The following is a 27,727-nucleotide window of genomic DNA, read 5'->3' on the forward strand; positions in this document are numbered from 1 at the left end:
GGACTGGAAAGCGAAGGAGCCAATCAGGGTGTGGTTTCAGCTGGAATCGTGCTTCCTGGGAGCCTGGGAGCCCATGAGGAAGCCTGAGGCTGGGGGGCAGCCCTCTGTGGCCACATCCGTGAGTCATCAGCTCTGGCTGCCCAGTGACCTGGGGGCCACCAACACCCCTCTTAGATACGGGGACAGGCTCCATCAGTCAAGATGCTGCACAACGTGCTCTCAACCTCTTGGCCCAAATGTTGGCAGAATCGATTGCTGTAAAGACCTGTCAAATTTTATCTCACTACTTTTGAGATTTTTATAAAAATATATTTTATTGATTTCTTACAGAGAGGAAGGGAGAGGGAGAGAGAGTTAGAAACATTGCTGAGAGAGAAACATCAATCAGCTGCCTCCTGCATACTCCCTACTGGGGATGTGCCCATAACCAAGGTACATGCCCTTGACCGGAATCTAACCTGGGACCCTTGAGTCCGCAGGCCGACGCTCTATCCACTGAGCCAAACCGGTTAGGGATACTTTTAGAGATTTTTAACTGTTTCTCTGAGTTTCTCCCCATTTTGTTCCTTTCATTCCCTTCCACTCCCCCACCACCCCCCCACCCCCCTCTACCCCCACCCCCGCCTCCTTCACTGAACTGGTGCTCCCACCAAGACGGAGCCCGGTGCCCCGAAGTGCCCAGCTCGCCTCAGAGACTTGGAGGCTTGCAGGACTCGGTGCAGAGGGGTCGGTCCCCAGAGCCCTAAACCACAGCCTGGGAGCCAAGCCCCCTCCCCGGGGCCCCACCGCGGGCGGAACCCTGCATTCCCTCACAGGCAGAAATACACAAAGGGTTTTCATCTCTGAGAGCGTGCCGGGCCCTGTGACCAGCCAAGCAGTTTATCTCCTTATTCAACTCTGAGACGCTCTCTGTGGGCCACGTAAAGCCCCATAAAGCCCCGTGGGATTAGCCGCTCTGACCTTCCCACCGGAGTCCCGGAGAGCCTGCGGGAGCCGGAGGCGGGGACGTGTATTAAGTGCTGCTGTCTCGGAGGTGCAGCCATTGAGTCAGACGACTAATTCCTTTCTTGCTTGTTTTGTTTTTTTAAACACACATCGCACAATGTACCCACCTTCCGCTTGGGAGCTATCCCACTGGCGCTGGCCGTTCTGTCCCTGCCCAGAGAGCGTCTAGACCCCTCCTCCAAGGGTTGGAACCTGCGTGGTCAAAATGGGGAGCCCACACTGTGGTCAAAAATCGGGTTTTGCCCCTGCCGGTGGCCCAGCTGGTTGGAGTGTCATCCCGGACACCGAAGGGGTGTGGGTTTGATTCCTGGCCGTGGCTCCTGCCGAGGATTCAGGTTCCATCCGGCCGTGGCGCTTACAGGAGGCTCGCGAAGAGCCTCTACCGTTGGGCCTTCCGCCTGGGAGAGAGGGCGAAGCTCTGCCAGGCGGGTCGGGGAGGGCCGTCCCTTGGTCTGGGTCCTTCCTCCCACCGGAGAAAACCAGGGCAACACGAGCCACGCCTGTCCCAGCTCCCCAGTTGCTGTGTCCCCCTTGCCAGCAGTCAGAGGAGGCCAAAGGCCGCCGTTTCCTGGAAGAGGAGCTGGCCGTCCCCTGCCCCCCGGAGTGAATGGCTCCTTGTTGTCATATTTAGAATGAGCTGGACTGTGGGTGGCAGAGGCTCATTGTCCCCTGCATTGGCCGAGAGAATTATGGGTGCCTTGGAATACAATGCCTCCTCCTCTTCTTGGCCACAGTCACAGCCAGTTCCGCGGTGCGGCCTCTGGGTAGCCGGGGTCACCGTGGAGGCAGTTGGCTTGGAGACTTGGGTTCCAGCTGGAAGGCCATCAAGCTTCACTCCGTCCGTTGGCTGGGGCTGGGGTGGTGCGCTCTGGGAGGCCAAGCCAGGTCTGCGCTGTTGGCCGTGCCCGCGTTGGCGGCCCCTGTCTCTGCACCAAGTGGAGGAGCCAGCGAAGGGCCCTGGACCGCTTCCGGCCGCTGCTTTCCAACCAGGAGATCCTGTTCCCCAGGGACCCTTTGGTCATCACAGTTGGGAGGGGTGCTCCAGGCAGCTAAGGGGTAGAGGCTGGGGATGCCCAGGACACCCCCCAAACAAAGAACGATCCGACCCAAAATGTCAACAGTGCCGGCTGAGGAAGCCTGCTCTAGGCCAAGGGCACGCCCCCGCTTGGCAGGGGGGTGTTTGAGGCCCAGACTCATGAAGTGCTTACAGAAGGTCGAAGACTCTCCAGTGCAAGTGCCAGAAGCCAGGTTGTGTGGCCTTGATCTTGAGACTGAGCTGCTTGTCCAGAAAGAAAAGGACGTTCCCAGGCCGGCTGGCTGCCCAGCCCTCGCCTTCTGCCCAGTCTCGCATGCCCATCCCCCGGACAGAAGTTGTCCATGGGTGGTGGAAGCGGGGTTCTCGTGGGGCACGGGCCGGCGCTGTTTCATGCCTGTGGTACAGCCGCCCGTCACAGAGGATGGAGCCACAGAGCAGCCTTCTGCACTGTTACTATCTCGAAGGCGAAGTGACCACTTTTTAGGTCACAAGTGTCCGCTCAGGAAGCCGTGTGGCTATTAAAAGAGTGAGTGTGTTGCCTGGCCGGCGTGGCTCAGTGGTTGAGCATCGACCTATGAACCTGGAGGTCACAATTGGTTCAATTTCTGGTCAGGACACATGCCAGGGTTGCGGGCTCAATCCCCAGTGTGGGGTGTGCCGGAGGCAGCTGATCAATGATTCTCTCTCATCATTGATGTTTCTATCTCTCTCTCCCTCTCCCTTCCTCACTGAACATAATTTTTTAAAAAGTGAGTGTGTATGCCAAGGGTGGGCATTGGAAATACCCCAGCTCAGCAGAGACCTGAGTGGTTGGGTCCCCCACTGCACCCCTCCCTCCCCCCTCCCTCCCCCTCCCTTTCTGTCCTGGATGCCCCAGCAGGGGCGGCTGAAGCCTCGCAGCTCAGCTCCGATCCCGTCACTCTCCGAGCAGCTCTGTGCCTTCGCCTCTTTGGCCTTAGGGACCTCAGAGTCCTCACCTATAAAACGGCACAGTAATTCCTGCCTGGTCCGTCCCGGGGAGAGGGGATATGAGAACGACATTTAAAATCTAAGGGGGGAGGTGCTTTGAAAGCAGCACGGTGGGCATGTAAGTGGCTCTTACTTTGCCGCCTGGGGGCTAAGAGTCTCCCTGTCGGGGAAGGAAAGCGGAGCGTGTCCCCTCCCCTTCGCCTGGGCCAGCGCCGTCAGTAGCCTCGCTGTGTGACGCCGATGGTCTATATCCGTGCCGTCCAGCGTGGCAGCCGCTGGCTGCATGTGGCTACCGAGCCCTTGACATAGGGCTAGTGCAGCAGAGGAACGGATTTCTCACTTACCTTGGTTTTAACTATTCTACATGTACGTGGCCCCGTGTGGCTGGCGGCCACCATAGCCGAGTGCCGGCGTGGGCCATCCGCATGGGGCCGGTTGCTTTTTTCTCCTCCGGACCATGGCTTTGCTCCAAAGCCACCGACATTGCAGGCTCCTTTCTTTTTTGCTTGGAACGGACTGAGGGGCCGTGGTTTGCTCAGCTGTGTCTCCATCCCTCTGTGGTCACGCTCAGCTCCAGCCCCCGGGGCCTTTTCCCCAGGACGCGGGCTCCGCCCAGGGAAGCAGGAAGGGCGGTCCGGGAAGGAGCCTCTGAGCACAGGAAGCCGGGGGTGCAGCGGGGATGAGATTTCATCTCCTCGGAAGGCCGGCCAGGATTCTCCAGCGCCTCGTGACCTCGTGTCTGAGGCTGCTGGCTGGAGCCTGTCCTCAGAGACGGAGAGGATTTAAAGGACATGTTTTCAGGGGCACAGGGAGGGGGCCGGTGGGAGCTAACCTCAGGCCCCGTCTCCCAAAGGCCTGAGCCGGAGCCGGAGCCTGCTCTCGAGGGGATGCTGGAGGTTAGGGTGCTTCATCCCGTCATCACCCGCCAGCAGCAGGCGGCTCGACAGGCTCACCTGGCACCTGGCGGTCACTGGTTAAGGACGCCGGGTTGTGGGGGTGTAAATTCTCTCTGCTTTGGGCTTCGGCGCCCCAGCAGCCCCGGGACAGCCTTCCAAAGAAGGGCCCCCAGGAAAGTCGGGGATAGCTGTACGTCCCCCGCACCCCAGCGCAGGTGGGGGGCAGCTTCCACCCTGTCACCTGCACCACCACCACCACCCCTGCAGCAGCTGATGTCTGAACACCAACAAGCAAAAAAAACCCAGAAGCACCCAGAGGGGACGGTGGGAGGGAGGAGGGGCCAGTGGCTCCCTTGGGTGCTTGGAACCGCAGAGAAGGAATGGCACCGAGCTGCCGACACCGAGGGGGAGCCTGTCATCAGATCAGGAGCCAGAGTCTCAGAACCTGGCACCAAAGTGGCGGCTGTCCCTGCCCTGGGCATCAGCCTGCTGCGTTCCAGGACTGTGAGACAGGGTGGGAAGTTCCTGGGCATCCGCCCTAAATCTGCCCAAATCCCATTGCTCTACTCGAGGGCCCAGACCTGCCTTTGGAAGACAGTTATTGTGGCAACCCCACCTTTTTTTTTTTAATGCTTTGAGTTTTGAGAGAGAGGGAGAGGAAGAGAAAGGGAGAAACATCGATAGGCTGCCTCCCACACACACCCCCCACCGGGGTTCAAGCTCACCACCTGGGCGACCTCTGGGTACATGGGACGAAGCTCAGCCGACGGAGCCACACTGGCCAGGACTAAGCCATCCTTTTTGGGCAGCCCCTGCAGCCGGGCCCCAGGAGGACAGCGGACACATTCCCGGGGTAGTGCTCCCCACCAGCCTTCCAGAGAATGTCGTCAGCCCGCCGACTGATGAGGAGCTGTCATTTCAGGGCGTTGTCTGGGTCACTTAGCGGAGTGGGGGGTGGGGGAGGGGTGGCTACGTTAGGGCCCGCACGTGGGTCTGCCTGCCCTCTGTGCTTTTGCCATCTCACCACGTTGTCACTGTCAAAACTCCCGGAGGAAGCGCCCGTGCCGCCTGCCTAGAGACCTGCCCGCAGGGCATCGGCGTGACCCTGGGAGTACCGGGCCGTTCTGAAAGTAAAATGGGAAGAGTGGAGCATTCCCTTGCGAAGTAAAAACCTGGGATATGATTTCAGACTACTTGCTTAATCGTATCTAAGAGCCTCAGGTAAAGACCACCTCGTCAGGTAGAGGTAGACATACTTTTCCTGTGAAAGTAAATTGCTTAGGTTTTGCAGGCCATGCAGTCTCCATCGCAGCTACTCAACTCCGCTCTGCAGTCAGAAAGCATCCATGACAATAGGCAGGCAAGCACACGGTATGTCTTTGTTCCAATAAAACTTTATTTACAACAAGAGGACCGGATTTGGCCCGTGGGCACTGGTCTGGGAGATCCTAACCCCTCCTCAGAATGGTGACCGCTGTTTAGACAGAGTCGATTCCACCCGAGGGGCACTCCGCTGTGAAGCGCCCTCTGGAAGGGGAGAGGGTGACCCCGCGTCAGCCAGGTGCCCTGCTGTGCCGGGCACAGGACACCAGGAGCATTTTCCTGTCCCAAGGTCCTGAGCCTCTCGCAGGCAAAGACGAGCTCCCTGTTCTCAGTCAACTCACGTTGGCTGCCGCGTGCGGGGCGTTAAGACATGTTGTTACCGTGCCCGTTCTGTACCTGAGCACGCGCACAGGTTAGTGTCCCGCGAGGCAGGAATCGCAGCGTGCACTTTCTGGGGGCTACCGAATCCGTGTCCGTCCCCACAGGCTGCGAGCGTCACCAGGGCGGGTCCCTGTCTGTTTTGTCAACTGTCATGTCCCGGGAACCTGGCCCAGCACACGGGCTCTTACAGGCATGTGCTGAGTGAGCGGGTGATTAGCACTAGAATGACGAGGAGTCGGGGCGATGAGGGGGCTCTGAGGTCACGCACAGCTTTCCCGGAGTGGCACCCCGTCGCTTGTTGACAGCGCTGTCCGTGCTGTTCCAAGGCTGGTGAGCTCGGGCCTCTGGGCAGCGGCGAGTCCTGGGTGGGAACAGGCGGCAGACAGGGCAGGGTCCCCGGGCGAGGCCCCGAGCGGGGCGCCTGCAGCCCCCAGGAGAGCAGTGCTGGAGGAACGCGTCCTGGCCCTGAGGAGCCGCACAGCGGGCTGCTGGGCCGTGAACAAGGGGAGCGTGTTCTGCAGTCGCCACCAGCCGCGGGATTCGTTCCACCAGGCAGGCCTGCCCGTCTCGCCTCTGCCCCGGCCTCCACCCACCTCTCTCCCTGGCATCGGGCACAGCCGTGGCTGCCCTGCCCTAGAGACTTCAACCCGATTCATAAATTCCCTTCCTCGTTGGGCACAGGAATGAGGAGACGGTTATTAATAATGCAGGGGCTGCTTAATGCCCGCTTAGGAGCCGGGCCTGAGGACACAGCCCTTGGTGACGAGCAGCCACACGGCCACCGCGCTGGGCTCCGTGCCCAGGACGCCGGGAGAAATAAGTAAACCAGAGCAGTGAGTGTCCCGGAGCTCGGGCCCCCGGCTGGAGTCACAGAGGCGAGGAGCGGAGCCGCTTCAGCAGGGAGGCCCCGGGCACCAGCCGGGGGAGCAGAGAAGCTCGGGCGCCAGCTGCCTGTGCCCCCTTCCTTCCCCGCTGGCCCAGGCCAACCCAGCGGACCTTTCCATGGGCTGCTGAGCCCTAGTATCACCTCCTTCTCCCCCAGGCTTGCTGGGCGCTCAGGGTGATGGGCGTCAGGGTGATGGGTGCTCAGGGTGACGGGTGCTCAGGGTGACCGGAGCTCAGGTGGCGGGTGCTCAGGGTGATGGGTGCTCAGGGTGATGGGTGCTCAGGGTGACTGGGTGCTCAGGGTGATGGATGCTCAGGGTGATGGGTGCTCAGGGTGACTGGGTGCTCAGGGTGATGGATGCTCAGGGTGATGGGTGCTCAGGGTGATGGATGCTCAGGGTGATGGGTGCTCAGGGTGATGGGTGCTCAGGGTGACTGGGTGCTCAGGGTGATGGATGCTCAGGGTGATGGGTGCTCAGGGTGACTGGGTGCTCAGGGTGATGGATGCTCAGGGTGATGGGTGCTCAGGGTGACTGGGTGCTCAGGGTGATGGATGCTCAGGGTGATGGGTGCTCAGGGTGATGGATGCTCAGGGTGATGGGTGCTCAGGGTGATGGGTGCTCAGGGTGACTGGGTGCTCAGGGTGATGGATGCTCAGGGTGATGGGTGCTCAGGGTGACTGGGTGCTCAGGGTGATGGATGCTCAGGGTGATGGGTGCTCAGGGTGACTGGGTGCTCAGGGTGATGGATGCTCAGGGTGATGGGTGCTCAGGGTGATGGATGCTCAGGGTGATGGGTGCTCAGGGTGATGGGTGCTCAGGGTGACTGGGTGCTCAGGGTGATGGGTGCAGAGGGTGACCGGTGCTCAGGGTGACCGGTGCTCAGGGTGACCAATGCTCAGGGTGATGGGTGCTCAGGGTGACGGGTGCTCAGGGTGACCGGTGCTCAGGGTGACGGGTGCTAAGGGTGATTGGTGCTCAGGGTGACGGGTGCTCAGGGTGACAGGTGTACAGGGTGATCAGTGCTCAGGGTGACGGGTGCTCAGGGTGACCGGTGCTCAGGGTGACCAATGCTAAGGGTGACCAATGCTCAGGGTGATGGGTGCTCAGGGTGATGGGTGCTCAGGGTGACGGTGCCCAGGGTGACCGGTGCTCAGGGTGACCGGTGCTCAGGGTAACGGGTGCTCAGGGTGACGGGTGCTCAGGGTGACAGGTGTACAGGGTGATCAGTGCTCAGGGTGACGGGTGCTCAGGGTGACCGGTGCTCAGGGTGACAGGTGCTCAGGGTGATGGGTGCTCAGGGTGATGGGTGCTCAGGGTGACCGGTGCTCAGGGTGACGGGTGCTCAGGGTGACGGGTGCTCAGGGTGACCGGTGCTCAGGGTGATGGGTGCTCAGGGTGACCGGTGCTCAGGGTGACCGGTGCTCAGGGTGACGGGTGCTCAGGGTGACGGGTGCTCAGGGTGACCGGTGCTCAGGGTGACGGGTGCTCAGGGTGATTGGTGCTCAGGGTGACCGGTGCTCAGGGTGATTGGTGCTCAGGGTGATGGGTGCTCAGGGTGACCGGTGCTCACGGTGACCGGTGCTCAGGGTGACCGGTGCTCAGGGTGATTGGTGCTCAGGGTGATGGGTGCTCAGGGTGACCGGTGCTCAGGGTGACCGGTGCTCAGGGTGATGGGTGCAGAGGGTGACCGGTGCTCAGGGTGACCGGTGCTCAGGGTGACCAATGCTCAGGGTGATGGGTGCTCAGGATGACGGGTGCTCAGGGTGACCGGTGCTCAGGGTGACCAATGCTCAGGGTGACGGGTGCTCAGGATGACGGGTGCTCAGGGTGACGGGTGCTCAGGGTGACCGGTGCTCAGGGTGACGGGTGCTAAGGGTGATTGGTGCTCAGGGTGACGGGTGCTCAGGGTGACAGGTGTACAGGGTGATCAGTGCTCAGGGTGACGGGTGCTCAGGGTGACCGGTGCTCAGGGTGACCAATGCTAAGGGTGACCAATGCTCAGGGTGATGGGTGCTCAGGGTGATGGGTGCTCAGGGTGACGGTGCCCAGGGTGACCGGTGCTCAGGGTGACCGGTGCTCAGGGTGACGGGTGCTCAGGGTGACGGGTGCTCAGGGTGACAGGTGTACAGGGTGATCAGTGCTCAGGGTGACGGGTGCTCAGGGTGACCGGTGCTCAGGGTGACAGGTGCTCAGGGTGATGGGTGCTCAGGGTGATGGGTGCTCAGGGTGACCGGTGCTCAGGGTGACGGGTGCTCAGGGTGACCGGTGCTCAGGGTGACGGGTGCTCAGGGTGACAGGTGCTCAGGGTGACTGGGTGCTCAGGGTGACCGGTGCTCAGGGTGATGGGTGCTCAGGGTGACCGGTGCTCAGGGTGACGGGTGCTCAGGGTGACGGGTGCTCAGGGTGACCGGTGCTCAGGGTGACGGGTGCTCAGGGTGACGGGTGCTCAGGGTGACCGGTGCTCAGGGTGACGGGTGCTCAGGGTGACGGGTGCTCAGGGTGACAGGTGTACAGGGTGATCAGTGCTCAGGGTGACGGGTGCTCAGGGTGACCGGTGCTCAGGGTGACCAATGCTCAGGGTGACCAATGCTCAGGGTGATGGGTGCTCAGGGTGATGGGTGCTCAGGGTGACCGGTGACCGGTGCTCAGGGTGATGGGTGCTCAGGGTGATGGGTGCTCAGGGTGACCAATGCTCAGGGTGATGGGTGCTCAGGGTGACGGGTGCTCAGGGTGACGGGTGCTCACTGTGATGGGTGCTCAGGGTGACGGGTGCTCAGCGAGGGCTGAGGCTGTCTGCTGCGGGAGCTCTCTGGCCGCCTGTCCATCCCGCACCTGCCCGTGCAGGAGGCTCTGATGCTTCCCCACCACCGTGGGGGGAACTGAGATGAACTCTGAACGATGAGATGGTTTCCCGGGGTCAGAATCTGGGATTGAACTGTAGGTCCTGATTCAGAGCCGGTGTGGCTAACCCTGTGCTAAGCTGGGGGGTACCCCAGGGAGGAGGGGCGGTGACCGTGATAACTGGGGGAACCTGCACAGGCCTGGAGTTGGGAGAGGGGGTGGGCGGAGGAAAGGGCAGGTGGGGAGGGGGCAGAGAGCGCAGCCACAGGACCGGCCTCGGGGGCCTGGCTGGAGCGGGGCCTGCCCACCGGCGGGGCCTGAGCCTGAGAGGAGGGGGCCGGGGAGGGTAGCTCCCTGACGGGTGCTTCCTGAACAGGTGGCTGTGAGGGATGCTCACGCCCGCCCGGGGTCGTGGTGAGGAGAGGCCGAGGGCAGGGGGATGTTCGGGGCCAGTGGTACTTCAGGGGGAGTGGGGCCAGGGGCCCTGGGTGACTCCCTGTGAAGCCAACAGGGTGCCCGCTGGCTGGCCTTGCAGGCCGGCGCTCTGGATCCCCAAGACAGTCGTGGGGGCACCCCTAGGTCTGCCTCTGGCAGAGCCCCTTGCCGGAGACAGGCCAAGGCCCTTGCACTTTCACAGGCAACAATTTCCGTCTGCCGTGGACGGAGGCTCAGCCCCTGCAGCCCCGCTGACAGGCCGGGAGGGGCTCAGGGGCTCAGGTGGCCAAGCACACCCTGCCTCCCCGGTACACTGCTCCCCCCCACCCGAGCACTGGCTGAAGGCCAGGGACCCCCACTTAGACGGCAGTGTTCAACCTGCTTCCCTCCTGCAGAGTGGAGAGGAGGTGCCCTTTGCTTTAGGAAAAGGCAGGCACCTCACCCCACACCCCACACCCCCAGAGCACTGCCCCCTCTTTCTGTTCAGTGCGGGCAGGGAATCCGTGCCTTCAGCCCACCGCTGTTGGGCAGCCAGGGATTCCTCCTGTGGGCACTCTGGCCTGGGGAGGCATCAGGAAGACGGATGAAGGAGGGGGTCTCTGTGCTGCACCCAGACTCCCAGGGGCAGAGAAGGGGTGGAGCCCCGCCCCCACGCTGAGATGGGGCTGCTGGGTCTTCACCTGGTCAGTTCCAAAGGGGACTTGGTTCTCCCGGGAAAGGGCCTGGGTCCATCAGGTGCCTTGTCTGCTCTGTGCCTGTGGCTTTAAAGCCCAGCCCACACTCTGGCGCCTCGGGGCGCCCCCACGGAGCCGGCCACGGGGGAGGGAGAGGCCCTGGCACAGGCCTCCTCCAGGATGCCCTGTGCCATGAATGGACAGCAGGGCCTCAGTGGGCCCTTGTCCCGGAGACAATGGGCGCTGTGTGGGGGTGGGGCGAGAGGGAGGAGGCTGTGGGCCCTGCCCCCAACGCCGCCGCCTCCTCGTGGACTGGGGCTGGGGACCCCGAGGCAGTCACGGGGGCGCTCGGCCGCTGGAGGAACCTCCGAGAACCCTTGTCCTGTGGTACCTGGAGGCGGTACAGGGAGCAGGGCTGAGAGACGTGAGGCCCAGGGTCCCCCCTCCGAGCCCCAGAGACCTCCTTTGTCCACAGGCCTAGGAAGCAGCCTCTGCACCAGGGCCTTAGCAAAGCTCCTGGGCCGCAGGGTCTCCGGGCCGTGGCCGAGGCAGGACCGCAGAGCAGCGGTGCTCCCCACGCTCCAGCGCCTCGTCAGCGCCATGTGTGCTGGGGCCCGAGTGTGCGAGTGGCCGGGGGGGGACAGGTTCACCTCGAGGACCTCGTGGGTTGAGTAGTGACCAGGGGGCCCCGAAGCCCCCGGTGTCAGATGCTTGGTCAGTGACAGACTCGGGCGCCCCGTGCACGCTGAGACCACGTGGACCAAATCCTAGCAGGGAGAGAGCTTGCCCCTCTCAAGAAATTAGCTTCAGGGCTGATGTTGATGGCCCAGCTAGTGTGGCTCAGTGGTTGAGCGTCGACCTATGAATCAGGAGGTCATGGTTCAATTCCCGGTCAGGGCACATGCCCAGGTTGCAGGTCAGGGCACATGCCCAGGTTGCAGGCTCGATCCCCAGTCGGGGGCGTGCAGGAGGCAGCTGATCAATGATTCTCTCTCATCATTGAGGTTTCTATCTCTCTCTCCCTCTTCCTTCCTCTCTGAAATCAGTAAAAATATATCTAAAGAAAAGAAATGATGTTGCTGAACCTCCCTTTCTCTCCTTCCTCCCAGTGTCCCCCCAGGAGCCCTGCTTCCCACCCCCACCCTCAGAGGAAGCGGATTTAATGCCTCAACTGAGAGAATGAGATGTTCTGTTATTTTTCATGGGAAATTAAACCTGACCCTGCTGTCAGTTAGCTCATGCCCAGGGAGGATGGATGGCCCGGGGCGTGGTGCTTAACCCCTGCTGGGATAATGCTGCCTGGCTGGGGGCCAGCGATGATGTCACCTGCTGCTGGAGTGGGGGTGGGGGGGCAGGACAGGTCAGAGAGCCTCGTCTGGGCGATGGATGGCAGCGAGGCCGCCCTGGGCGTCGCCATCATGGCGCACCTCCGATGCGGCCAGGCCCCGCTCAGCCCGGGAGACTCAGGCTGCCCCCGTCTCTTTCAGCTCCCAGCTCCACCTCGTGCCCCGCGGAGGAGAGCTGGTGGTCCGGGCTGGTGATCGTCATCGCCGTCTGCTGTGCCTCCCTGCTCTTCCTCACTGTGCTGGTCATCATTTGTTACAAAGCCATCAAACGGTGAGTGTCTACGGCTCGGGGCCTGAGGGCGCCCCAGCGGGGCTCGGGGCTCCTCCAACCCCCCCCCCCCAATTGTGGGTTGTTTTTTTCATTATAAAATTGTCAAGCATATAAGAAGCAGAGAGAATGTGCCATGAACGTGCATCTACCTTCACTCTGATTCAACCGTTATGTAGATTTGGCTGATATTTGCTACATGGCTTTCCTTTTCCTTTTAGCTTTTTGTTTGCTGAAATATTTGAAAGCTGATGGCAGACCTCATACCCCCACCATTTTTAGGGAGTTCAGCTCGGAGGCACGTGATGAGCACCAGCCATAAGTCAGGCCCCGGGCAATAGGAAGCGACACTCCCTGAAAATCGCAGGGCCTGCCATCGGGGCTCCCTCAAAGCCCCGGAGTCTGGAAACAATCCTCGCGGGGGGTCGGCCGTGCAGCCACTGGTGGGAGGCACCATGCTGGTTTGGAGCGGGGACTGGGTTTTGGAGTCAGTTTTAAATTCAGGCTGTAGTTCAAGCTGTGTTCCCAGGAGGAAATCACTTTACCTCTCTGGTCCTGTGTCCTTACCTGTAAAAGAGGGGGAAAGAATAACCACCTCATACTGTTCCGAGGAGTGGTGAGATGCCTGCTTCAATAGTACGCGCAATGTGGGTACCTGTTGTGCCTGGTATACCGCAAGTGCTTACGAAGGGCTGCACCAGCGTCCATGTTTCAGTAGTCTCAGAGAGAGGCGGGATGACAGGGAGGGAGAAACGCTTCTCTTGGGAGAAGAGCGAGGTTGAGATGCCGCAGAGAAAGTTTGCAGGGAATGGGACACCTACGTTGGGTTTTGAAGGATGAATAGGAGTGTTCCAGTGGGGTCATGAATGATCCAAACAGCAAACTATCTTTCAGGAGCACTCCCTGTCATTTCTGTAACCACCATCTCATTTTGCCTTTCAAAAGAGGTTGGGTGGCACCTAGTTGAGTTGGGGTTTGCTTCACAGTGTGGCTGTTGTTGAGGTCTGGGGAGGTTTGGGCTGTGTCCTGGGCTCTAAGTGTGGCGGAGTGGGCCATGGTGGGAAGGGCGCCCCCTGGAGTTACGACACTGGGAAGTCTTATCAAGCCTCCAAAGAATGGCCTCCCTAGCCTAGCACAGGGGTCTTGGGGGAAGACATAATCAAAAGACAAAGAGAAATGTCGCAAAACACCGAAGGGCAGTAGGGGTGGTCAATCTATTTCCAAGAAGGTTCTTTTTTAAATTCCCTAAGTTCGAGAAACCAAGATGGCGGCATAGGTTAAACACCTAACCTACAGCCGGGCACAACAATATCAAAAACACAACTAAAAGTCAAAACGGACATCATCCAGAACCACAGGAAAGCTGGCTGACTGAAATGCCCACAATTAGAAGGAAAAAGAAAACCACAAGGAAAATCAGAGAAGCCGTAAAAGCTTGAGGTATGGAGACACAGGCGGAGACACGAGCCCGCGCGCGTGCGGGGAAGACGGAGCCGGAGAGGAAGGGGCGGCTGACTGCCTGGCTGGCGTTCTCTGGCGGGAAGGAGATAAAAGCGCCAGATTGTGCTGAACCCCAGCTCCGACTGCACTGAACCCCATTTCCCGGCGAAACCCTGGGAAGCCGGGCTCATGCTGGGGGAGTCTGAGCTGTGGGACGGAGACACAGAGGAGCTGCGCCGGAGCCGCGCACGGGAATGCGCGCAGAGGAGGGTCTGTTGTCTGTGCCGCTGGATTGCCCTAGCGGGAAGGAGACAAAAGCTCCGGACTGTGCTGAACCCCCAGTTCCAACTGCACTGAACCCCAGTTCCGGGAAAGACCCGGGGATGCCAGGCTCATACTGGGGAAAGCTAAGCTGTGGAACAGAGGTGCAGAGAGGCGGCGAAGAGCAGAGCACCGGAGGCGCGCACGGGATTGTGCGCGGAGGATGGGCTGTTGACTGTGCCGCTGAGTCGCCCTGGAGGGAAGGAGACAAAAGCGCCAGACTGAGGTGAGCCCCAATTCTGACTACACGGAGACCCAGTTCCGGGAGAGAATCTGGGAATCCAGATTCATTGGGGGAGAGACTAGACTGTTTGGCAGCGCGCGAAACTCCAGGGCACTTTTCTCTCAGAGGTGTTTGCTGGGAGTACAGAGGGACACTGAGACACAGGAACCTCATAGGGCGGGGCTGACGGGAAGCCAAGGCGGTAGGCTCCGCCCTGTAACTCCGCCCCATCCAAGCTGAACACAGAGGCTTTTACAATTTTGCAAGTCTAGTTGAATGGGGCTGTCTCCCGGCATAGACACAGCTGATCCTCACAGCCAATTGGGCTGGAGGTCACATCCTCCCAGTGTACCAACAGCAATCAAGGCTTAACAACACCAAGACTTTGCACTCAGCCCACAAAGGGGGATATCAAGAGCGACCACCTAGGGAGATTGGGGAAGCTGAGCGATAGGGAGGCAGCCAAAAGGGGAAGGCACCCAAACAGGTCACGAATATAAGGGATGCTGTAATTCCTGCTAAGGGGCCACAGGCAGTAGCTGACCTACACTCCATTGGAGACCCAGAAACGAAGGCATCTAGTGGTCGGTGTGAGATGACACCAGACTTCGACCACTCCCATAAGGGACACATTCAAAAGGCAGACGCAGTGAGCGCCGAAGCCTTGCTGCACCAAGACCCGGCACATAGGCGTGTCTTCCGCACAGCAACTCTTCCTTTATAGACACAGAGGGTCCGCACGGCCAATAGGCCTGGAGGACAATCCCTCCCAGTGACACCAACAACAATCAAGACTTAACTATACAAACAAGGACCAAGATGGAGGCATGGGGCAGAAGCCTGATTGCTACCTACCACAACGGTTTTGAGACTACGACGGGAGAGCAGAGCAGACACCATCCAGAACCACCGGAGGGCTAACTGAGCGGATGCTATACAACTAGAATAAAAGAGAGGGGTACACAGGATGAAGCTGATGCCGGTGACCCAAAGACCACACTTTAAAAACTACGGCTCAGGCGACACAATGGCGGCCTGGAACGTGCTCGGTGCAGTTCCCCCAGCGGTCTCCGGCTGAGGGGAAGGCTTCACTCGCTGCCGAGCACGGACAGACGAGCCCCTGGGAGACATGGGGCGGGAGACTACGCGCTTGCTGACCTCCGAGTCCTTCAAGAATCTCAACGCCCCGGAAGCGGCCAGGTGCGCACGCTCGGCGACCGGCCACCGCTGCAGACCCAAGGGCCGACGCAGCCACCCCGGACCAGCCCGCCGCCGCGCACCGGGCACACCGGAGCTTCGCCGAGCCCGCCGCCCAACGAGTTCTGCGGTGGCTGCCCTGGAACTCTGAGAAAATGGCCGAAGGAATTGCTGAGAGGGAATTGACCAACAGGAATTGGGATCAAGAAGACGAAACCCCGCTGGGTCCCGGATCCGGGTGAAGCCGCGTGCCCCTGGGTCTGGGTGAGGCTGGGAACTGGGTCAGGGTGAGGCTGGGCCCCGGGTCCGGGTGAGGCCACGTGCCCCAGGGTCCGGGCGAGGCCATGCGCCCCTGGGTCCGGGTGAGGCGGAATCCTGGGTCTGGGCGAGGCCGTGCGCCCCTGGGTCCGGGTGAGCCCTGGGCCCCGGGTCCGGGCGAGGCCGCGGGCCCCTGGATCCGGGTGAGCCCTGGGCCCCGGGTCCGGGCGAGGCCGCGGGCCCCGGGATCCGGGTGAGCCCTGGGCCCCGGGTCCGGGCGAGGCCGCGGGCCCCGGGATCCGGGTGAGCCCTGGGCCCCGGGTCCGGGCGAGGCCGCGGGCCCCGGGATCCGGGTGAGCCCTGGGCCCCGGGTCCGGGTGAGGCCGCGGGCCCCTGGATCCGGGTGAGCCCTGGGCCCCGGGTCCGGGCGAGGCCGCGGGCCCCTATATCCGGGTGAGCCCTGGGCCCCGGGTCCGGGCGAGGCCGCGGGCCCCTGGATCCGGGTGAGCCCTGGGCCCCGGGTCCGGGCGAGGCCGCGGGCCCCTGGATCCGGGTGAGCCCTGGGCCCCGGGTCCGGGTGAGGCCGCGGGCCCCTGGATCCGGGTGAGCCCTGGGCCCTGGATCCGGGTGAGCCCTGGGCCTTGGGTCCGGGCGGGGCCGCCGGCCCCTGGATCCGGGTGAGCCCTGGGCCCCGGGTCCGGGCGAGGCCGCCGGCCCCTGGATCCGGGTGAGCCCTGGGCCCCGGGTCAGGGCGAGGCCGCCGGCCCCTGGATCCGGGTGAGCCCTGGGCCCCGGGTCCGGGCGAGGCCGCCGGCCCCTGGATCCGGGTGAGCCCTGGGCCCCGAGTCCGGGCGAGGCCGCCGGCCCCTGGATCCGGGTGAGCCCTGGGCCCCGGGTCCGGGCGAGGCCGCCGGCCCCTGGATCCGGGTGAGCCCTGGGCCCGGGGTCCGGGCGAGGCCGCCGGCCCCTGGATCCGGGTGAGCCCTGGGCCCCGGGTCCGGGCGAGGCCGCGGGCCCCTGGATCCGGGTGAGCCCTGGGCCCCGGGTCCGGGCGAGGCCGCGGGCCCCTGGATCCGGGTGAGCCCTGGGCCCTGGATCCGGGTGAGCCCTGGGCCCCGGGTCCGGGCGAGGCCGCCGGCCCCTGGATCCGGGTGAGCCCTGGGCCCCGGGTCCGGGCGAGGCCGCCGGCCCCTGGATCCGGGTGAGCCCTGGGCCCCGGGTCCGGGCGAGGCCGCCGGCCCCTGGATCCGGGTGAGCCCTGGGCCCCGGGTCCGGGCGAGGCCGCCGGCCCCTGGATCCGGGTGAGCCCTGGGCCCCGGGTCCGGGCGAGGCCGCCGGCCCCTGGATCCGGGTGAGCCCTGGGCCCCGGGTCCGGGCGAGGCCGCCGGCCCCTGGATCCGGGTGAGCCCTGGGCCCCGGGTCCGGGCGAGGCCGCCGGCCCCTGGATCCGGGTGAGCCCTGGGCCCCGGGTCCGGGCCAGGCCGCCGGCCCCTGGATCCGGGTGAGCCCTGGGCCCCGGGTCCGGGCGAGGCCGCGGGCCCCTGGATCCGGGTGAGCCCTGGGCCCCGGGTCCGGGCGAGGCCGCGGGCCCCTGGATCCGGGTGAGCCCTGGGCCCCGGGTCCGGGTGAGGCCGCGGGCCCCTGGATCCGGGTGAGCCCTGGGCCCTGGATCCGGGTGAGCCCTGGGCCTCGGGTCCGGGCGGGGCCGCCGGCCCCTGGATCCGGGTGAGCCCTGGGCCCCGGGTCCGGGCGAGGCCGCGGGCCCCTGGATCCGGGTGAGCCCTGGGCCCTGGATCCGGGTGAGCCCTGGGCCTCGGGTCCGGGCGAGGCCGCCGGTCCCTGGATCCGGGTGAGCCCTGGGCCCCGGGTCCGGGTGAGGCCGCCGGCCCCTGGATCCGGGTGAGCCCTGGGCCCTGGATCCGGGTGAGCCCTGGGCCCCGGGTCCGGGCGAGGCCGCCGGCCCCTGGATCCGGGTGAGCCCTGGGCCCCGGGTCCGGGCGAGGCCGCCGGCCCCTGGATCCGGGTGAGCCCTGGGCCCCGGGTCCGGGCGAGGCCGCCGGCCCCTGGATCCGGGTGAGCCCTGGGCCCCGGGTCCGGGCGAGGCCGCCGGCCCCTGGATCCGGGTGAGCCCTGGGCCCCGGATCCGGGTGAGCCCTGGGCCCCGGGTCCGGGCGAGGCCGCCGGCCCCTGGGTCCGGGTGAGCCCTGGGCCCCGGGTCCGGGCGAGGCCGCCGGCCCCTGGGTCCGGGTGAGCCCTGGGCCCCGGGTCCGGGCGAGGCCGCCGGCCCCTGGGTCCGGGTGAGCCCTGGGCCCCGGGTCCGGGCGAGGCCGCCGGCCCCTGGGTCCGGGTGAGCCCTGGGCCCCGGGTCCGGGCGAGGCCGCCGGCCCCTGGGTCCGGGTGAGCCCTGGGCCCCGGGTCCGGGCGAGGCCGCCGGCCCCTGGGTCCGGGTGAGCCCTGGGCCCCGGGTCCGGGCGAGGCCGCCGGCCCCTGGATCCGGGTGAGCCCTGGGCCCCGGGTCCAGGCGAGGCCGCGGGCCCCTGGATCCGGGTGAAGCAGTGCCCCTGGGTCCAGCCGAGACCAAACCAGAGGGAGTCGGACCTGCATTACCACCATTTGTCCACCATCCAGAGCTGAGGGGTCAGTGCCGACATGTACTCATAGGGAACCGGTGGACATTGATATTGGGTCTCAAAAGAACTGTTGGTCCAGAAAGAAACTCACTACAGACTGATTCATTTGCCTGTCAGCATAACTATTATTGCTCGTCGCACATTCAATTCTTATAAGTATATCTATAGTGACACATGATTTCGCTCATCTAGGGGAAATGATGAACAACATAGACTGATGAACAAGAACAGAACCAGAAACAAGGAGGCATCGATCGGACTATCGGGCCTCAGAGGGAGGATAGGGGAGGGTGGGGGGAGGGGGGAGAGATCAACCAAAGGTCTTGTGTGCATGCATATGAGCCTAACCAATGCTTAAGTTCAACAGAGGGTTGGGGCATCCAAGGGGAGGGGTGTGGGATGGGAATGGGGGGATGAGGACAAATATGTGACACCTTAATCAATAAAGAAATTTAAAAAATAAATAAATAAATAAATAAAAAAAAAAAAAAATAAATAAATAAATTCCCTAAGTTCGAGGAGCTACGTTAAGAGCAATCATAACACCTAAAATATGTAACTTTGCCCTTTTAATCAGCTGTTCTATGTGATCTCACTTTAATAATTCAAAGCAGAAAGAGTAAAATATCAAGTTAAAGTCTTAAACAAATGCACGGTAAGGCACACAGGGTGAAGGGACACGTCAAGCCGACGGCCTGGGAGTTTGCTGGGGACTGGGCCCAGGGGACACAGCTCCACGCGGGGCAGGCCATGTCCGGCATCTGCCTCCCAGCCAGACCGCCCTTCTGTCCCCAACACTCGTGCTGCAAGGCACTCCCCCAAATCAATAAACAGATAAATAACAAGGGCGTAACCTCAGCCAAGCGCTGGGCTCATCTTCACCAACAGTCTCTCAGGCCACCTCCCTGCATCTTCTCCCAACCCGTTCCGTTTTACAGAGGAGGCAACGGAGGTTCAGCGGTGGTAAGGCAACTGCCCAGGGTGGCACAGCCCGGGAGCAGAGGAGTAGGATTTGCTCCCAGCACCACGTGATTCCCAAGGCAGCCCTGCCCGCAGCTCCGTGTCCGTGTTACTGTCGAGTTCCACTCTGGTGTTGGGCTGAGAACAGACCTCGCTCTCCCTGTCTGCCCTTCCTCCAGGGTGCCTGGAAAAGGGGTGTGATGGGGTGTGTCTGTGCCTGGAAAAGGGGTGTGATGGGGTGTGTCTGTGCCTGAAAAAGGGGTGTGGTGGGCTGTGTCTGTGCCTGGAAAAGGGGTGTGGTGGGCTGTGTCTGTGCCTTCTGAAGCCAGAAAAACGGGTGGACAGAAAGGCCCCGAGACCCTGTAATTCAGGGACAGGCCGGGCCTCAGAAATCAAGGCGGAGGTGTTAGAGTCTCCCAGGGACAAGGTCAGCCCAATTCCCAGCGTCTGGTGGGCGCCTACTGTATGCCCAGCTGTGTAGGTACAGAGACAGATAAGACAGGGCTGGGCCCACGGGCAGCTCACCTGGCTGCAGGGAGGCGGGGGCAGATGCAAGAGTGGCTGTTAGGGGGCAGGTGGGATGGGGCTGCAGGTAGTCCCTGCAGCCTGTTGTGGGCCCAGGGAGTCAGTTAACTCTGATCAGGATGACAGCACATTTGAGCTGAGAGCCTGCTGCCCTGGGATGAGGGTGGTCAGAAGCAGAGCAGGGGAGGCCTCGCTCCTGGCAGAGGCACCGCGTGAGCAGAAGCACCAGGGCACCAGGAAGCCCTGGGACACGGGATGGGAGGCGGGAGGGCCATGAGCCGGCAGGGAGGCGCTGGTCCTGCCAGGCTGGGCCGCTTGCCGGGGACTTAGTGGGCACTGGGAGCTATCGAAGGGTCTTGAGGAAGAGTGTGCAAGATGCCCCCGGGGCACTGCCAGGAGTGGGGCCCTAGGTCCATCAGGGACCCGTTCCCAATCCCCTGCCCTTCGGAGACAGGCAGCAGCACCTTTTTAAAAAGCCCAGCTCTTCCAAACGTCACACAGCGTCGCTGCCTCGCTGTCTGCCCCAAACTTCTGAGGAAACATGCTGCTTCAAGGGAAGAGGGTAGGCGAACAGACTCACATTAACATCTGACTGGCAGTGCCAGGCGGCTGCAGCATGCGGGCTGTGCTTCAGCAGGGCCGGGGGTCTCCCAGGAAGGCCTGTGGGGGCGCCCCCCCCCGCCCCCCAGAACAGCTAGAGAGGCCTCCTGTCACTCTGTCTTACTCCGCAAGCTCTGAGCTCTTGGTTCCAGGGTCTGTTAGCGGCCTGGAAAGACAAGGAGCCCACCCCAGAGGATCCCTTCCAGGGGCTTCCTCCAGACTGTGGGCGGGGCTTCCTCCAGACTGTGGGCGGGGCTTCCTCCAGATGAGGTGGGCGGGGCTTCCTCCAGATGAGGTGGGCGGGGCTCGAAGATCCTTGGAGCAAAGGAAGCTGGTGAAGCGTCCAGACCAGCAGCAGTGGGTGAGCACAGCTAGGACAAGGGCCAGGGAAGGTGCCAGGGGAACAACTGAGCCGTGGTTGGAACTGCCAGAGATGCAGCCCCAAAACAGGAAAGGAGGGGGAGGGAACGCCCCGACCTCTCTCCTGGCGCTCCGGTCTCCTGAGGGTGACCCCCATTGGCAAACCCAAGAAACGGGGGATCCCAGGAGACGCAGTCCTCAGGTCGGACGGGGATGGTGAATGGAGACTTCACCACAGTCCCTTTTCTGCCCCAACCCCGTGATCTGCATTCTCCTCTGGGCAAGACGTGGGGACACGGGAATAAGACCCGGCCCCCTGCCCGAGACCCTCCTAATCCAGAAGAGCACCCCAGAGCTCCCCCGCCCCCAGGCTCGGGAAGAAGGCCTTGCCGCCGTTGGCCGTCCATGGCCCAGGGCCTCCACCTTCTGCCATCGATTGCCATTAAGCCACTTGACAGCCATTTCCTCCTGATTTACAAGGTATCGGCCGAAAGAACAGTAAAGGCTGCACAGCACTTGGCTGATCCTGCAGACCGTTAATTGCAGGCAATGAGCACGCGGGCTGCTCCCTGGGAGGGAGCGCGCTCAGTGCGCGTGCTGGAGCGTGGCTGGGCCCGCGCGTGATTGCGGGGCTCTGGTGCTCATCGGCCTCTCGTGGGTGAGCCTCTTCCAGTCCAAGGGGCGCTTTTGAACGCCCACGTCTCTGATGACAGCTGGTACCATTGACCGCCCCAGGGCTTCTCAGTGAGTCATCGCTGGTCCACAGATATTTCCTGAGCACCTACTGTGTGCTGGGGACTAGACGAGGTGCCAGCATGTAGAGAAAAATGAGACTGAGCCCCTGCCCACTCCCCAACACACCCCAATGGAGAAAGCAGATCACACACACACACACACACACACACACACACCAGCACAATAATAAATGAGGTTTTAAAAACCCATGAATTCTACCAAGAGGGGGAAAACCTCAGAGAAATGGGGGGGAGGAAATAGGGGGTGGAAATGGGTTGCTTGGCCCACCCAGAGTCAGGAGTGCTATGCGTACCTGTTGAGGGGGCTTTGTGGTTAGAGTGGGTGGTGAGGGCTTGTACACCCACTCCCACCCGTTAATTTACAGGCCCCTCCGTGGGGGCCGGAGACAGAGGCAAGCAAGCCGGCAGCCCTCCCTTCTCAGGCTCCTCAGAGCGGTTCTTTGCCTCCAGCTTCCCCAGCAGAGCAGCAGGCTGAGGGTGGGACCTGTCTCGTGGATGTCAGCGGGGCCCAAGAGGGGCGCCCGAGTCCTGCCCCCCTCCCCCCTCCCCCCACCCCATGCTGGTGGAGGCAGCTTCTGCAGAGGCCCAGACTGCCGGCAGTTGGCGGCGGCGCTGTCAGCTCAGCACTCCCAGCAGAGGACGTGGGGTGCAGCTGCTTTCCAGGCCGGGGCGCAGGACGAGCCCAAGGAAAAGCTCACTGCCCTTTCTCTCGGTTTTAGGAGCCAGGCCAGGTAGGGGGCCTGCACCAGGCGGAGGCGCCCTTCTCTGGTTTGTGGGGAGCAGCCCTGGCTGGCACCTGGCACCTCGGAGCCGGGCTGGGTCTAGCCAGCCTCTAGCACCTGCGGAGCCCCACGGGGCGCACGTTAGGTAGGAAGGCGGTGCAGGCAGGAGACCGCGGGCGGCTCCCCACCAACAGGAGCAGCGACGCTGTCGCCTTGCCAGCAGCCGCCCTGAGAGCTAACACATGCTTATGGAGCACCTACTGTGTGCCGGCCGCTCCTCTCAGAGCTTAACACTCATTAACGTGTTAATCCTCCCAACAAGACTATGAAGCGGACACCTTCACTGTGCCCGTTTTATAGACCAGGAAACTGAGGCATAAAGAGGCTCAGTGACTTGCCCATGGAAGGACACATGAGGGGGAGGGGGGGGTCGAGGCAGAGCCTCCTCCTGCTGTAGGAACAACTCCAGCGTCCCCTGGGCTCCAGGGAGTCCCAGAAAGCCTCCAGGAGTGGAGGGGGCAGAGCGGGGAGCAGAGTGGTTGCGGCTGAGGAGGGAGCAGACCCAGCCCACTTCTCCGAGGGCCCTGGGCAGCCGCTCTCTCCTTCATTACGCTCAGGCTCCTGGATGCCCCTGGTGGGGGGGGGGGATAGGGGAGCAGAGGGGGGCTGCATCAGCCAGAGGTGCCCTTTTTGCTGGGTGGAGCCCCTGCCCAGACCCCCTTTGTCCTTTCTGGCCTGGGAAGCTGGCTGAGCCATTGAGAAGAGCCTGGGGCTGCCCCCCTGGCCTGTTCCCAGTGTCCCTCCCGCATGCTTGCCCCCCACCAGGCCCTCTGAGCCACCGGGGATGCACAGGGTGTCCAGGCCACAGCCTGGCTTTAGAATCGCCCCTCTTCTCCCGGCAGAATAATTCTGCTGACTTCCCTCCTCGACTAAGGAGGGCAGGAACTCTGGGTCCAAGGCTTTGCCCACACGCAAGGGAGTTCCAGACCCTCTTCCTCCCCTCATCCCCCCCCCCCCCTCCAAGGCCGTAAGCTCTATCTCCCCTGCGGGACTTGCTGCAGACTCTTCAGCCCAAGCATGAGTATTTGTCAGGGAGACAAGCAGAGCGGGTTGGGCCCAGAGATGTTTGCTAGAGTCCTGATTCTGATGCCCATCGTCCCTCTCTATCCTGAGGCCACGGCTAGGGATCTCCCGTAAGTGGCCTCGTGGCGGGCCGCACGGGAGCTCACTGTGGGGACAGGAACCGCCGCCCCGCTCCCAGACGGTGCAAACTCGCTGAGCTGGAAACCCAGCGGGAGCTGCTGAGGCCCCTGGGAAGGCGGGTGGCGTGGAGGAGGGATGACGGGGCAGAGGAGGAGTGGCCCAGGGCCAGAGGTTCGCTCGGACGCTGTCATTTCCCTGAGCCCATCACCCACAAGGCACCTCTTCTGAGCCCTACCAACCTGGGGTTCCGGAAAACGTCGGTGAGCGTCTACCCACACAAATCGGGGTGCTCAGACCCCAGGACATGGGATGTGCTAGGGTAAGGCAAAATGAGACGGGCTTCTTGGAGGCCTCGGAGGACTTCTGGAACCCCCAGGAGGAGCGGGAGGAGGCCTTCCCACACTGATTGGACACAGAGCCCGGGGCGGGGGGGTGGGGTGGGGAAGGGGAGGGAACACCTGCTGGGAATGCTGGTTGAACAGAAACAGAAACACGGCTGGACCAGGGCTTGGCGGTAGTGGGTGGTGGTCCAGGGCCCACCATAAACCAGCCGCGGGACCTTGGGCAAGTCACAGCTCTCCCTAAGCCTCAGTTTCCCCATGAAATGAAACTCAGCTCCAGGCCTTGCTTCTTCCGGGATCACTGTGAAAGGGATGAGGAAAGCTGAGAGCGCTTTGAACAAAGCGTGACCCCGTGGGGGGAGGTGTCGGCGAGCATCTCCTTTCTCCAGGAAGCCACAGTGGGTTTCCCGTGGGTTTTCCTGATGCACTTGGGTTTCCCGTGTGTTTTGTGAGCTGGTTCCGCTGCAGAAAAGGAAGTTGACAGATTTGACCTCGGGGAGCTCTCTGAGCAGGCCTGCTAACCCCGCCCCGCGATAGCCACCTCCCAGGCCCTCTCCCAGGACGATCCCATGGGGCTCGAGGCCTCACACTAGTCCCCAAGTGTGCGCCCTCCTCAGGCGAGGTGTGGGGAGGCTCCAGACGGTGGAGAAGGCGAAGCCGTCATGCCCTGGCTCTCAGTGATGCCCGTAAACATTCGCTTGAAACAACTTACAACGGAGGCCCGTTCAGGCTTGGCCCCGGCGTTAGTGGGGACACAGGTGTCTGAGCTACAGCCCCATGGGCCTCAGATCCACCCAAGAGGCAGCAGCGTGGCATGGGATGGGGCTGCCCAGCACGAGGGCCTAGATCAGGAGCTGTAGCCACTCAGGCCGGGGACTGGGGCCAGTCGCTCCTGAGCCGCTCAAGAGAGGAGCGGAGACTTGAACTAGAAGGTACTACTGTGAGTCCAGAACCTCAGCCCAGAGCCTTCTCAGAGTCCCCCACCCCTCCCCACACCTCCACCCCCGGCCCCCCGCCAAAGCCCAGCAGTCCGAGGACGCTAACCCAGCACAGCCTGGCAGCCTAACTGTGGGGCATGCTAACTCCCAGGCATTGATAACTAACCATGTCCCTCCCCTGCCCCTCCGCCCGCTCCCAGGAAACCCCTGAGGAAGGAGGAGAATGGCACCAGTGTTGCGGAGTACCCCATGACGTCCTCGCAGAGCAACAAGGGCGTGGACGTGAACAACGCCGTGGTGTGATGCGGCCCGGACCCGCTGGCCCGAGGGCACCTTGGTGGCACTAGGGGACATGAGCTGACTGCGCTTGTCCAGGACGTCATTGCCTTGCCCGCCGTGAGCCTCTCAAAGGAGAACGCATTCTCTTCCAGCCATGCCCCGGGGCAGGGCAGCGCAGCCCCACGCCAAGCCCCCAGGCTCCCCGCACCTCTCATCTTGTGTTCCAGCCGCTGTCTCCCAGCCACTGTCTAAAGCACGCGCTCTGTCGAAGGCAGAGGGTCTGCCTGTCTGCTGCGTGGGGGAGGCACCCCCTTTAGCCCAAAGAAAGGCGATCCAGGGCCACTTCCCCGCCAGGAAACCTCGCCTCGCCCCCTGGAAGCCGCCTGCTGCTCCGGCGACTGTGCCCTTCCCCACAGAAGCCATCGGCACAGCCGGGAGCCGTCCCCTTTCTAAGGTGCTTCCCACACACCTGTCGCCCCACCTCCATCGTCTTCAGTCTTCAGGGCCTGCCTTCTCTCCCGTCCCCACCCGCACCCTGGGCGCCTGGGTCCTGCCTGGCTGCCCAGTCCCTGCCATGGAGGGCGGAGCCCGGCCTGCAAAGTCCCCTCCCTAGGAACGGACGCATCCCTGGGAGCCAGGCCCTGCCTTCCCTGGCGGGGCCACCACCGTGCCAAACCCTCTGCAGGTGTCTGGGCCGGGCCGAGCGGCCCGGCTCTGGGTCTCCCCGATGCTTCCTCCCCTGCAGCCCTGAGCGGGGACTCGGACCCTCTCCTGAGCGCCCCAGGCCTCCCCGCATCCAGGAGAGGGCGTGCCTCCAGCGGCTCCCTTGAGTGTCTCTCTCCGAGGGAGGCCTCATGTTCTGAAAGTGCCGAGCCCTCCACCGCGGTTGGTGGGTGAAGGGAAGGAAAGGGGCGACAGGTGAGGGACCCTGCAGGCCTGTTGCCCAGGAGGCCACCCAGCCCTGTGGGCCCATCACGAGGCCCGGAGACAAAGGCCCTGTGGGTGTGCATCCCCTGGCGGGTTGGGAGGGCGCCCCTGACCGTGGTCCCCTCACCACCACACCCTGGAAGGACCCAGGCGCACTAAATGGTCCCGCGGTCGGGTCAGCCAGCGACCCAGGTCGACCCAGTCCGCCTCCCAAACCGCCCGTGGCTCCGTGGAGGGTTTGGGGCTGCAGGCGAGACCTTCACATGGAGGTGAGATGGACAGACTGGAAGCCAGTCCCCACTGGGGTGAACCTTGACACCCCCATTGTCTGGAGCCCTGTGCCCACTGAGTTGTCTGTTCCGCTCGCTGTCTGGCAGAGGTGAGTGTGCTCTGACCCTGACCCTGACCCTGACCCTGTCCTGCTCCAGGTCGGCGGGGATGGGCTGAGGACAGGCCGGGGATACCCTCCAGAAAGGGTTGTTTCTTCCCCGTTTCCCTTCTGTGTGAGGCCTTGTTTGGGTTTGGATTTGGTTCTGCTTTCCCTGCGCACCCAGCATGGCACGGCGCCACCGTGGCCGCCATTCTTGCCCCCGGCCTGTGAGCACGTCCCAGTTCTCCTGCTCGATGCCCTCACTCTCCCCGGGGATGCACCCTGGGTGACGGGCCCGAGGATGCGGGTCCTCAGCAGGGCAGGCCCCACTCCCGCGCACTCCCCCCACCGCCGGCACCGCCGCTGAGTCCCCTGCCTCGTCCCTGAGCAGATGACTAGCAGGACCCCGGCCCTGAGCATGCGCCACCCTGAGCTCAGAAGCGATGGAGGGGCACCTTCGGCCAGAGCAGGGGATCCTGGCTAAGGGGTCATGGAGAAGATCAGGGGGGGCAGGCAGATCCACTGACCCCAGCTTCCCTGACCTTGACTTAAGCCTAAGAAGCCCAGATTTTGCAATTAGCCTAATCCGCCAACCCGCTGCGAACCATCCACCGGGCTCTGGGGGCCCGTGTCTCCTTCCCTGGGACACAGCCGGAGCTCGGAAAAGCTAACCTTGGAGAGTAAATCCCCCCAAGTTGGGTTTGTAACGCCTCTTCCCTGGGTTGTGCAGGGAAACCAAGAGAAGAGCTTTTTTTTTTAAAGGATTTTTTTGAGAATCCCCCAACCCAAGAACCGGTCATTCAGGGTGCAGCGAGAGAGCCCCGCCAGATTTCAGCGTAGGCGACAGAAGCGCCCATCAAACCGCACCAGCCTGGCATCGAGCTTAGAACTTTCACGTAAGGATCGTACCTGTGGCCCCCAAACAGACCAGTCCTCAGCCTCGAGATGCCTTCCTTCCCTGCATTTTCTCAAGTCGACCTTGCTCAGCCACGCCGCCTGGTGGAGCCCAGCTTCAGAATGGCACGGAGGGCCTCCCGGAGTCCTCGGGTGGTAACTTGGGAGCTTCTAGGTCAGGGGTGGGGAACCTTCTTCCCGCCCAGGGCCATTTGGGAATTTACAACATCATTCACAGGCCATCCAAAATTATCAACCTAAAAAATGAGCCTGCTCTCGGTGGCCAGACATTTAATTAACTCACCCCTACTGCCTTGGCAGGGCCGCGCCAAACGGTTTTGCGGGCCTTAATAGCTCGTGGCTAGACGTTCCCCACCCCTGTTCTAAAGCAAGTTTTGGAAGAAAGCTGTAAAAATATAAACATATATAGTTCTATATATTTAAAGAGATACCCATATATAAGCAAAATTACTGTACTCTATGAATCCGTGCAGAGTGTGATTTGCGTGGTTCCTAATGCATGAGTGTAAATATTTGCAACCTGCCTTCCTGCCGGTGCCGCCGGCGCACACGGGGAGCCGGCTCCTGGCCGCGTTCCGTCCCCGTGGGCGTGTGGGTGCCCATCTGTCCACCGCGGAGCCCATGATGTCGATGTTGAGCTGAGACTTTGCACACGAAGCAGGACCGGCAGCGTTCTGGGGGGAGGGGAACTGTTTGTTAATT

General features: G+C 62.7%; 1 protein-coding gene across 3 annotated transcripts in view; it reads left to right on the plus strand.

Annotated features, from left to right (window-relative positions):
* The window catches only part of PRIMA1 (proline rich membrane anchor 1), a 46,738-nt gene extending 19,011 nt beyond the window's left edge, over positions 1-27,727 (plus strand). For all 3 annotated transcript variants that reach the window (XM_079768440.1, XM_079768439.1, XM_079768441.1), the window contains exons 4-5: positions 11,935-12,064; positions 24,735-27,727. In XM_079768440.1, coding sequence (XP_079624566.1) covers positions 11,935-12,064; positions 24,735-24,837 — 233 coding nt within the window. In that variant the 3' untranslated portion in view covers positions 24,838-27,727. The remainder of the gene's footprint in view (positions 1-11,934; positions 12,065-24,734) is intronic.

Source organism: Cnephaeus nilssonii, assembly GCF_951640355.1.
Source record: "Cnephaeus nilssonii genome assembly, chromosome: 4".
Lineage (NCBI taxonomy): Eukaryota > Metazoa > Chordata > Mammalia > Chiroptera > Vespertilionidae > Cnephaeus > Cnephaeus nilssonii.